The sequence below is a fragment of the Helobdella robusta genome (genome assembly GCF_000326865.2).
Source record: "Helobdella robusta unplaced genomic scaffold HELROscaffold_44, whole genome shotgun sequence".
Classification (NCBI taxonomy): domain Eukaryota; kingdom Metazoa; phylum Annelida; class Clitellata; order Rhynchobdellida; family Glossiphoniidae; genus Helobdella; species Helobdella robusta.
The window spans coordinates 1,427,078-1,439,671 of record NW_008705063.1 but is presented as its reverse complement, the minus strand read 5'-3'; the positions used below and the strand labels follow the sequence as shown (position 1 = coordinate 1,439,671).

Genomic DNA, 12,594 nt, shown 5'->3' with positions numbered 1-12,594 from the left:
AATCCCTCCATGGGCAATTTTTCAAAGAACACGATCAAAATGGTGCTGACAAAGAGTTATCTGCATACTGGCTGATAAAAGAATGGTTAAATGTGAAACAGAAAACTTAAATACTGCTGCCCAAGATTAAGCGTTAAATAGAAGAAAATTTATAAAACATATTCTTTAAAATGATGTTGCAGATGTGTCATGCAAAATGTGTCATTAAACAGATGAATAGATTGGACACATTATAGCTGGTTGTCCTGAACTGAATATCTCAGTCGGCACAACATAGTGGCAGCCTATATCTACTGGAATTTATGTAAAGAAATTAAATATACAGTAATCGAAAAATACTATGAACACAAACCAAAAAAAGTTGTCCAAACGGATGAAGTCACGTTGATGTATGACGTTACGGTAATAACAGACAGAACAATAATGGAGGGACGACCAGATCTAGTATATTGGAATAGAATACAAAAAATGCTTTTTGATTGACATTTCATTACTAAAAGATAGAAATATCATAGTTAAAAAAAATGAAAAACATCTGAAATACCTAAATTTAGATATTGAAATTTTAGGGGATAAAAAAAATTGCAGGCACTTGCTCCATTTCAATGTATTTACAATAGTTGTGTTATAAGTATTGATTAGTTGATGAAATGTTATTTTGTGCATTTTTCACTACTTAGATTTTAATGTTTGCCCAACCAGAAGAAATTATCACAGTGGATATTTCACCATTAACGCAACTGTTAAATTGACTGATTACTTCCAAATTTTTTTTCGGAAACGAGTATCCGCTGAAGAAATTATGTATGTTTTATTGAAAATAATTAACTATGTTAAATTTATCCTTGGCCGATCTAATTAACAACATTATTAATTTCTTCACATTTATTCTATTTATTTAATCCCTTACGTTTATTAGGTATCTAACAAGAATTAATTAACAAAACCAGTTTATTCAAAAACTGAAACTGACAAAATATGATCAAATTCAGGTCATCCTTACATCACCCTACAGACGGTGTTGCAGCTTCTGACATTTCTAGGTGGACTGTGGAAAACACTGGAGCCCCATCATTTTAAAGGAAAATGTTTGCTTTTTAATAAAACAAAAAATTAAAAACGGGACAACAGTAACATGGCGCCAAGAGCTTCTCAAGTTTGTTTCCATCATTTTTCAGAAAGCGCGTTTTGCATTGATTTCGAATTCGCTTGCGACTGCCAACGTAACATCTTCTGCCTATCGTTGTAAAAGGATGACGTTTGGCTGCTTTACAATTCTACATTTTGCTGGAAGTTGGTGGGTCCGTGTTGCAACTTAGAGATGGTGCGTGCGAGGCGGTACCCAGTCAAGTGCAAGAAGTGTGTTATTGTTTTGTTTATGTTTTTATTTGCTGCAGTTTTGAAAAAACGACTGCTCTACTCAACATGAAAAATGTGCCTACTTTGAATTTTGCTTTAATCAATTTGCTTATTGTTCTGCCCTCATTGTCATGTAGATTATTGCTACTTTTCCAACTTTCTTTAACCTTGTTTTTTTCTTCATTTGTTCGACTGAGAACGTTCCTGAATGTTGCAAAATTTTTATAAATTATTTTGTGAAAGTGAAGAACATGTCTCAACGTCATCGACGACACACCACGAGCTGGCTTCTTTCTAAAATAATAATTATAATAATATTAATAATAATTATAATAATATTAATAATAATTATAATAATATTAATAATAATTATAATAATATTAATAATAATTATAATAATAATAAGAGTTTTAAAAGTGTAAATGATATCAACAGAAATTTAAAAAATTAATAAAAACATCAAAACAACACCAACAACACAACATCAATAACGTTAATAATAATATTAATAATAATAAAAACAACGAAAACAACAACAAAAACAATAACGACAAAAAAGTAACATAACAATAAAATTATTAATATTACTACAATAGAAATAAATTATTTTAATTAATTCCTTACCATAGTCCAATATTAATTCTTTTGTCCTATAATTTGGCAAAGCGCGGGTGAGCCTACTTAATTTTATTTACTTCTCTAATGAAGTTCGATCCCATTAAAAAAATTACAATGAAAATCAGTTGTTGTAATTAATACAATACCTTTAACTTCTGTACTTTTATTGCTATAATTTACTTTGTGTGAATTTTTGCAATAGAATGTTATCCATATATAAACTGGCTTCAAATGTTGAAACCTCATTTCGCTGTTTTACTCTTATGCTTTTAAATGGTCTTTCGCAGGCAACTCGCTAGCGTTAAAAGTTACCGGCGATTTTCGTTTAGAATTTCTAAAATACAACTTTTCTTATCAGTAATTTAAATTACAGACTAAATTAAATTTTTTTTCATATAAGTTCAAATTATTACTTACCTACTCTGTAAATTGTATTGTTCCTTCTTACAAAAAAGTTGATCCGAAAAAAAAGAAGTTGGTTTGCTGCGCTTTCCAAGAACTAAAAATCGCCGTTAGTGTGCAAAGCGAATCGACGAGTGAGTACTCATCATTCTAAAATGACGTCACCATTGTTTCCGCTGATGTTGCCTACATCTTCGTTAGGATCGTCATCAGTATCGACAATTTCGAGTGCATCATCATCATCACCATCATCGCCATCCAAACAACCATCATCATCATCGCCATCCAAGCAACCATCATCTTTCTCATCATCATCACCATCATCATCATCATTATCAGTACTTCAATCACTGTCATCATCAGCAACGGTTGTCTCTAGTGAAGTGGTGAAAACGGTAAACATTCACGAAATGAACATAAGCGAGGAGGAAAAGTTGAAGCTGGTGATGGCTCGGAGCAGCGAGTGGATGAACGACGACAGTGCTGAAGTTCAGAAGAACAACGGATATAACAAGTGAGACTTGATGCCTAAATTTTACTTTTAAATTTTAGTACTCGTAGAAATAAGAGTTATGCTGGGTGAATCAAAAAATGATTCCTTCATGAAAATTGTCAAGTGAAAAATCTAAAAAACGATCGAACGTTTTCTATAAGTTCTTTCGAGTTGTGAAAAATTAAAAAATGAATAAATAACAGTAACATAATATTAAGCAAAGCACATCAACATTTATAATGATCACTGAATTTAATAGTTATAATTTAAGAAATAAATTAATGATAAAAATTTGTTTAATTTCTCAATTGTAGTTACAAACCGTGGTTGACAAGAACTTTTTATTCGCAAGTCCTGGTACCAGCAGTCATCCAGCAGAGTTCGAATATTTTGCCGCTCCATTTTCTACCGCCACCTGTTGAAAGGAAAAACAACAAACATGACGACGACGAAGAAGAAGAAAATGATGAAGATGATGGCATTTATGTTCATGCAAGTTTTATATCATTCTTATTAAATTTAAAAAAATATACTTTAAAATACTTACTTCAAAAATTTTCAGATATTAAATAATGTTCATCAAATCATATTTTTAACTTTGCAGATTGGACCGGTCAAAAAGATACTGGAGAATCACGGTAACAACATTGCGGACTATTTTGCATTGAGGGTGGTCCACAACGTGCCTGTGAGTTTGTTGGAAGAAGTGGAGCAGATGTACAATTATAACTACGTATACAGAGACCTCTATGGAGGCTTATTCATGCTCAAGAAAGAAGTAGCAGAGTACGTGCACCTTTACGGTCCATCCAACTTGAGACTTAAAAATCAAAAGGTTGTGATGAATAATTTATCCCGGCAAAATAATAGTTGCAGCCAAAATTATCTTTATGAAACATTTCCCAGTCGGCAGTTTATAAATTGTGAAAAACCAAATTCTGTGTTAGAAAATACAAAAATACTAGAAATGACAGAGCCGGAATCGAACGTTCCTGTTATTATTCCGTCAACATTAGGCTTGATTATTCAGCAGAAGGTAGCCCCAAACACTGAAATTATAACAGAGAAAAAATATAACCCGGAAATATTCTACACCAACAACCATCTTAACACATCCCAGGTTTTAAATAATCCAGACACATCCCTTACATGTATGGATCAAACTATTCAAACCATTCATGGCTATAGAAAGTCGAAACCAAGTGAAGACATTGAACAATTTGAACTACCCGATGTTAGTGTTCCACCTCTAAACTGGTTTTTGCAGCAACACAGACAATTAACACAACAAAAACTCATAGGACACCGACTGCCAGCTCTGCCACAACATCCAACTCAACAACAACAGCCGATAAAACCGCAACAGCTCACTCAACCACAACAACGAACAGAACCAATAAACCCGTATATTTTTGGTCATCCTTTATTTGCACTCCCACATTTAAAACAGCCTCGGATATTTCACCAACAAAACAATATGACACAAAATTATTCGGAACCTTACTGGGTAACTCAGCAGCTGCACACGATGCACAATCATTTAGGACTGCTGTGGATACCTTATCAATATTACTATATAACATACGATCCGTGTGAAAAGCCTTGGATACCTCACCAGCATGTTAATATGACATATGATCATTTAGAACCACATCAGATACACCAGCAGCAGCCCAACATGACACGAGGTTTCAAAGACACCTCGACAAGCAAAAGTGGTCGTTTTGGAAAAAAACATGACAGATCCAATGGAAAATATGAAAATTCTTGAAATACACCAAAAGAACAAACTACTACCAGTCAACTGTTGGAAAGATTAGCCAGTCAAGTTCAAAAATATGGAATGCGTGCGTAAAAGACATTACAGTCTCAGTGAACAATTCGAAAAATCTTGAAATGGAAAATAAAAAACCTCTAGTTGTCAACGACATGGCAGATCAACCAGTCAAGGTCGAAAATCTGGAAGCAATGGAAATAATAATAAAAAATCACAATTAAAAAGCGGATAAAATGAAGTCAATCATTGTAACGATGACAATAGCAAATTCAGACCAAACGAAAGCACAGATAAGTCTGGCAAAGATGAAACACAGGATTTGGATAAAAAAAGTCTGACAAAGATATAGAGATTCAAAAAATATTTGAAGATATGCCTTCTCCACAGGAAGTTTCAATGGCAAGTGATAACAAGGAGAGCAAAGATAAAATCTAATCTAACACATGACTGTATATGGAAGAGTAGTTTCAATTCGAGAACACACACGAGAAGGGGAACACACGAGAGCAGACAAACTGAGAGAAAGAGACAATAGAGGAGACGTAACAGACTTGACGCCAAGACTGCATAGTTTAAATTATTGTAACGTTTAATGTAACGATCATGTTCATGCGCGAACAACTAACAAGCCATCCTAGTTTCTAACAACAACAACTTCAAATGTTGATGCCACGTTCGACACAACTAAACAGAGATGGCATCGTTCCGGCATCTGAGCAACCATCAATGTAGCATCTAGCGTTCGAATGACAAGCGACGAAATAATTACACCACCTGCACCATCTGTATAATATGGTGGCCAAGAAAGCAGATGCTTAATATTATACAGTAATATTATAATCAGTTTTAAATATAACACGTGATCAAACCATAACGCATAACATGAATAACTTTAAAGTATCATGCTTAACATGAATGTGATTGTGTTCACATTTTTAGCGATTTTCACAAACTTCTACACTTGGAATTTCGTTTGCTTGAATTTTTTTAGTTTTTAATTATTAACTGTGTATTTTTTCAACAACAACAATAATAATAATAATTATTATTATTTTATTATTGCCTTTTATTATACGGCTTTTGTTGTTATTATAAACGTTTTCAATATTATTACTATAGTGATATAAACTCAAGTCCATTTTGATTTTAACTTTAAATATTTTAATTTTTTATTTTAATTGAATTGTACACAAATTTTAAAAGTATTACTTTTTCAAATTTTCATACTTGATTCTAATTGTTTCATTTTGGTTATGTTTTATTTTAATTTAAAATTGAATAACCGAAAATGACCAGACTGTTTAAAAAATATAAATAGTCACATCTGGTGCTGTACTTAACAAACTTTAAACGGAAATAATTTGAATGTAAATTGTTTTTTGGTAAAAGTATTGCAATAACTATAAACTTACCTGTAAACGAGTCAATAAATTTTGATACAAGCAAAAATATTGTCGACAATAATTTAATTCACCACTCTTTCAGCAAAAGTTGCAAATGAAGGTGATAGTAGGAGTAGTAGTAGTAGTAATAGTAGTAGTAGTAGTAGTAGTAGTAGTAGTAGTAGTAGTAGTAGTAGTAGTAGTAGTAGTAGTAGTAGTAGTAGTAGTAGTAGTAGTAGTAGTAGTAGTAGTAGTAGTAGTAGTAGTAGTAGTGTAGTAGTAGCAGTAATGCTGCTCTGGAGGTTATCCACAGAGCATGTTGTTGGGTATGCTAGCCCAGCTGATACGTTGTTTGATTTTTGTTCATCCAACAATCAATGCCTGCATTAAAGTTGTTCATTGAATGTGCCTCAACAAATTCATTTGATAATGAGTTCTAAGTATTTGCCACTTCATTGAATAAATAATTCTCTCTGCCTCTATGTCTTGTTAATCTTTAAAATATTTCAAACTGTGACCTCGCGTTTTGGTTTTAAAACGCTTATTTAAATCAACTTTGTCCAAATTATGCATGATTTTAAACATCTGAATCAAATCTCCTCTTTTTGTTCTTTCCACCAGGTTGTTAATCATAATTTTTTAAGACGATCTTTGTAAGCTAGGCTCCTTATAGATGGAACCAACTTTGCTGCTCTGTGCGGGACTCTTTCGATCACCTCGCTATCATCCTTTAGATCTGGAGACCAAACTGATACTGCAAACTCCAACAGTGGACGAATAAAAGTTAGGTATAAATTACGAAGCAACTTATAATCAAATTTCCCAAAAGAATTTTCGTTCGACCAAGCATTTGGTTTGCTTTGTTTGATGCTGTGATGACTTGATTTTTCCTTTTTAAGTTATTTGAGTGAATTATTTCAAGATCTCTCTCGGATTCAGATTCAACAAGAAGTTTTCCATTTATACACAGTGGACATTTTTTATTACCAGATCCGTAGTGCATTACGGTTCATTTTTTAATATTGAACCGTAAAAGCCACTCGAATGCCTCATTCAAATCAGAATAAAGTTCGATTACATCGTTGTCTGACGATATTGCTCTCAGGATTTTGGTATCATCTGCAAACACTTTTGTTTTATTTTTCAGATTAGTTGGTAAGTCATTGAGTCAAATAGGGTCTCAAAATGCACCACCGATCATTTTGACATTCAAAAATTGGAATGGTTCAAAAGGAACAAATCTGAAAACCACTTAAACTTACCATCATTCCCTACTTCATCAGCTTCAATCAACGCTTTTATAGTATCACCCACCAAAGTCTAAAACTACCGAAATGACACGGAGAAGCTAAAGCATATTTTCATTTTTATAAAATTTTACTCACTGCATTACGTTAAAATCATCACCAATTCACCAATTTTATCAGTCCTTTACAGCTTCTAATTTAAAATTTGTTGCCCCGTCTACTGCACAAAATATATTTCAACTTTAATAATGGATTAGTCAATCAATGAACTAAAGGAAGAATTGAAACAACTGACGCTGTGACCATCACTTCGATACTAAAATACAAAAATTATGTGAAGAAATAAGAACCATAATATTTTTTGCACAATCTTTAAAAATAAATAATAAGACATCACCAATCAATCAAAACCACATATTTTGGTCAACATGCACAGTTCATTCAACTATTGGAAAAATATTTGACCTCCGTTCGAATGGGCCGACCGCAAAAATATTTTCAAATTGTACAAAACAATTAGATTTTATAGTTAGAATGCTCAATAGTGTCAAAGCTGATCAACATTTTTACCTTAAAAAAGTTTTTATTCAAAGTTTACTAACAACATCTAGAAAGTAACTAACTCAAAAGGTAAAACCACTTCATTCACATTATTTTATTATATCAGTATTTTTAGTTTAAAACTTGATCAACATTCAACAAAACTACCAATGAAATTTTAATTCATGGTTTGATAGCATTATTATAGACTTTGAAACTTTGAACATTTGTTTAAAACGTCTATTCAGTTGAAAGAACAGACCAAACTAATACGAAGACTTGTGTACAGGCGACAATACTGACCATCTCTGCAAACGAACTTTATGTAAAAATAAAATTATTCTGTATCAGAAATATTTCCAAGATCATGTGAATTATTTTTATAAAATATTGTTCACCCAGCAAATCTTTTAACGAGCAATGAATAAATGGATATTAAAATGATTGAAATTTTCACACAGCCGACTGATAAAAAAAAACATTTTTTGATTTAATAAAACTTCTATCTCATCGATTATCTTAGTTCAAACATACCCTGCCACAGTTGCAAGTAGTACAGACAGCACAGCCATCGGCATCTTTCCAATTCAAATTACATTTAGTCATGCATGGCCTGACCGGGCAGGCATGGCTCTCTGGTTGGTTTGAAGTTTTGAGTTTGTTATTGTTGATGTGGTGACTTTTTTAATAAAAACAATAATCTTTTTCTTTAGATATTATATTTGTATTTAGAAAAATCTGCTGGAAATTGAATAAACATAAGTTTATATAACTTTCAAAAGTAACAATTCGTAATAATAATCTGGTAAATCCAACAACATCAAACAAACAAAGACTACAAAAATCGTAGAAAGTTTGAGTTTCATCATAATTTTTTTTGCAGAAACTAAGGAAACAATTCCGCAGACCTGAAATATTAAAACAAATTCAATCTACTGCAACAACAAATTTATACTTACTTAATTATTACTTCTGAAAAGTAATTAAATATTATAAAATATTGGTAGTTACTTTTTTCAATAATCTGATTAAAAACGCAATGCCTGCCAACATTTCACGATTATGCTTATAAAAACATTTTCTTTAATTTTCTCTAAAAATAATCTATAACAATAAATAAATTACCATCTATAATTAAGTTATCGGCAGAAAAATTTTTAAATGTAAAAAAATGTAAAAAAATTTTATTCATTCAACCAATGACTTGCTACAGCTTCCACAAAATATATGTTGAAATTTCAAAGGTGTGATAACCTTATTTGAGTTCATAAACCTTGATGCATATTTTAATGGATTGGAGGAGTATGTTAACGATGAAGAAAAGTATTTTTTTCTTTTTGACCTTTCTGATTTGGATCACATACTTTTTTTTTGAATTTTGCATTTAAAGAACATGCAACTTAATTATGTACATTACAAGTACAATGGTAAACGGTTCAGTCGTCTGTGAAAAAAAAATTTAAAACTTGAAACATAACAACGAGCGTAAAAAGACAGACACGCTAATACATGAATAAGAATCTTTGCTCCGGCACCTAATGACACGTTAAATTGCACGCACATGTTGGCAACATGTGTTTCTGATCGCTCTGCGATTGATTTTAGCAGCGTAAAAACAATGTCGTAAATATTATCACCTACAATTAAATGCCATTAACTTAATTATAATCGCAATAACTTGATGCGTTTTTTATTAACCATTATTTTTTCGTTCTTATCATAGCTATTAGGATCTCCTTTGTTATCGTTATTACTGATGTCATTGCAATTATTAATGATATTTTAAATTTTTTTTAATCATTAAATAGTTTATTAATAATTGAGTGACTGATTTACTAAATGTTCGCCTCCGTAAACTAAGAAAATTTAATGATAAACTCTAATCAGCTTAGAAAAAAGGTTCAATTTTGTGACAATTAAACACTTACCACACACAATTGAAGGAGAAAATTTGTTTTTTAAAAATGTTGTCATTTTACTGCATGTTGGTGGTCTTCTCGCTAGATGTGTTTCAAAGCTTTGGAAGGATACACGGTTATGTTATTCTGTTTGTTAGAAATGTTTTTATAGCGGGGATTCGATTTAGTTGGAGTTTGAAAACTACAATAAAAATTTCAATTAATTCTACAAAATTGAATAAATAAAAAATAAATGAATATTAATTCACAAACCTAGAACCATGTCCGTTAACATTTACCAGAAGATTGTATTTTGACAAAGCTGACAAAAATAAAAATATAAAATTTAATGTTCTTCGATCCGAAAAATTACCGCATCAGGTTTATATAAATTTTTGAATAAATATATTATATTTTTTCTGAATTTATTTTCATAATTTGAAGGGAGTGTGTTGCTATTACTACAACAACGAATTGACCGTTTACCCCTTTTTCACTTACAAATATGCACTAGGACCAAAGCAACATTTTCAATGGGTGGTTATTCTTGATTATAGTATTTTTAACATAACGCAAAACTGAAGTAAGTTGTTATATTACAATGATACAATGATTTGAATGATGAAATCACTAATTAACGGAAGCATTCAATTTGGTTAGAATTACAATTCTAATGTAAATGTTTCATTTTATAGTTAAAATTGATTAAAATAAAAAATAAATAAATGCATAAAAAATTTAATATAATATAAAAAGGTTTAAGTTGCAAATAATCCGGTGTTGTTTACTTTTGAATTTGATCTTTGAACATCCATGCAAACAACATTTTTTTCATCATTGAAAACATCCATTAACAAAAAAAATCAAACAAAAAATTCAAGCAATAAACCAACATCAACAACTCCACCACAAACATTAACAACATCAACAACAACATCAACGAACCAACAACAAACAATATATCCCAAAATTCAAATCCAGTTCGGTAGTTTCAGATGCCGTGGTAGGTATTATCGTTTGGAACCCAACGAGGTGACCGCGGGACCTAGAGACTGCAAAAGAAATATGGTGATCAACTTCATTGATGGTGTAGACCACGTTGTTTGTTCCAGAGAAGAGCTTGGCTCAGTTAAATGAAATGTTTGTTCAAAATTGGAAAAACTTTACCAAACATTTTTATAGATATAATAGAGATAATATACAATCTCTTGTTTAAATTTAGATGTTTTATTAGCTATGATGGCACTCATAAATTTCTCGTCAATAATATTCAACATATATTGTTCTTGAGTCCAAAATATGGATGGTTTTAATGGAAGTTTTACTATTTGGTCTATTCGGCCTTAAGATGGCCGAAGCCGAATCTTCGGTGCGTCTCTAGTAAATGTACAAATAAAATGAATGTATTCACGTCTCAAAGATGATGAAAAAATAACTTTAACATATTTTTCGCTCAAAAGCGCGCTATCATTTGTTATCCATCAGCGATAAAAATTTAAAATAATGTTATTCATATTAAAAAATTCGTATGACAATATTACCAAAACAAAACAATAAATTTCAAACTTGAATAATAAACGTATGTGAGTGTGACGTGTTGGGGATTAACCAGATTGTGAATAGATGTGGTTTTCAGTAGAGCTCTGGAGTATAACCATGAAACCCCGCATGAAACCCCGCACTCTTTTTGCAATTTTTATAACATACATGTTATTCTAGACCTATTCTACAAGGAAAGCTCTTTGCTACTATCTACACCACACGACGCGCATACCGAATGAGCTAAATCGGTCGATAGATAACTCCATTTATATACAGTGGACATTTTTTATTACCTGGTCCGAAGTGCATAATGGAGCCATAATGATATATATATATATATATATATATATATATGTGTGTGTGTGTGTGTGTGTGTGTGTGTGTGGTGTGTGTGTGTGTATGTGTGTGTGTGTGCACATGTATGTATGTGTGTTTATGTTTGAATGATTGTATGTTATGTGTGTAAATACCGAGATCGAGTGTGCGTTCTTGCGTGAATGGGCATGTTTCAATGAACAACTGTCTTAATAATTGTCTCTTCTGTCTTTTGAATTTGATAATTGTATCTCAATAAATAGAATTGTTTAAACTGTACTTGATTGCTTGATTGATTGGTTTGTGGATTGATTGATTGAATGAATTGATTGATTGACTGATTGATTGATCGACTGACTGACTGACCTACCGACCGACCAACCGACCGACCAACCGACCGAACGACCGACCGACCGACCGACTGACTGATTGATTGAATACCACAAATATAGAAACAGTTGGAGCAATCGCGATTGTGTGATCTTCTTCTTGATCCATGATAATCGTATATAAGTAACAACCCGTCGTAATGAAATGCGTCGTAATTCTATTGAATAGCCATGTTGCGGCATATATTGTACAATGTACAGCATATTTTTATTCATTAGCTTAGTCGGTGTTGCGTTAGTACAAGTAAATCCTTTCAAATAACCGGTAGTTTAAAAATGTGCACAAGAAAATTTGCACATTTAAAAAAATTTCAATCTGAATACGTTTGTTTCATGATAAACTCTTGCGGCATAATACTGCGATTAATTAAAAATAAAACAGTTAGGTATACGAAATTAATTCCTCGAAGTAAGATTTCTAAAAAAATGTTTTAATCTGCATTGCGAGGCCCCTAAAAATCGGAGGCCTTAGGCGACTGCCTAGTTTGCCTATGCCTAAAGCCGGCCCTGTTTAGAAAGCCAAATTTTTTAATAATTTTAACAATAAATGTTCAAAACTATTTTCTCAAAAATATCACGTATTAAAAAAATTTGAGCGTTAAGCAGCGCGAACCATAACTTCTTGACATGTC

The 12,594-nt window shown here is 31.8% G+C and overlaps 1 protein-coding gene across 1 annotated transcript; it reads left to right on the top strand.

The window, feature by feature from the left end:
- Positions 1-2,235: 2,235 nt before the first annotated feature.
- On the top strand, positions 2,236-4,643 carry HELRODRAFT_193202 (hypothetical protein; the record flags this gene model as incomplete). The annotated part of the gene is made up of 5 exons (XM_009026006.1): positions 2,236-2,287; positions 2,327-2,388; positions 2,411-2,893; positions 3,187-3,364; positions 3,477-4,643. The coding sequence occupies exons 3-5, from the start codon at positions 2,535-2,537 to the stop codon at positions 4,641-4,643; spliced, it is 1,704 nt and encodes a 567-aa protein (XP_009024254.1). The 5' UTR covers positions 2,236-2,287; positions 2,327-2,388; positions 2,411-2,534.
- Positions 4,644-12,594: the final 7,951 nt, after the last annotated feature.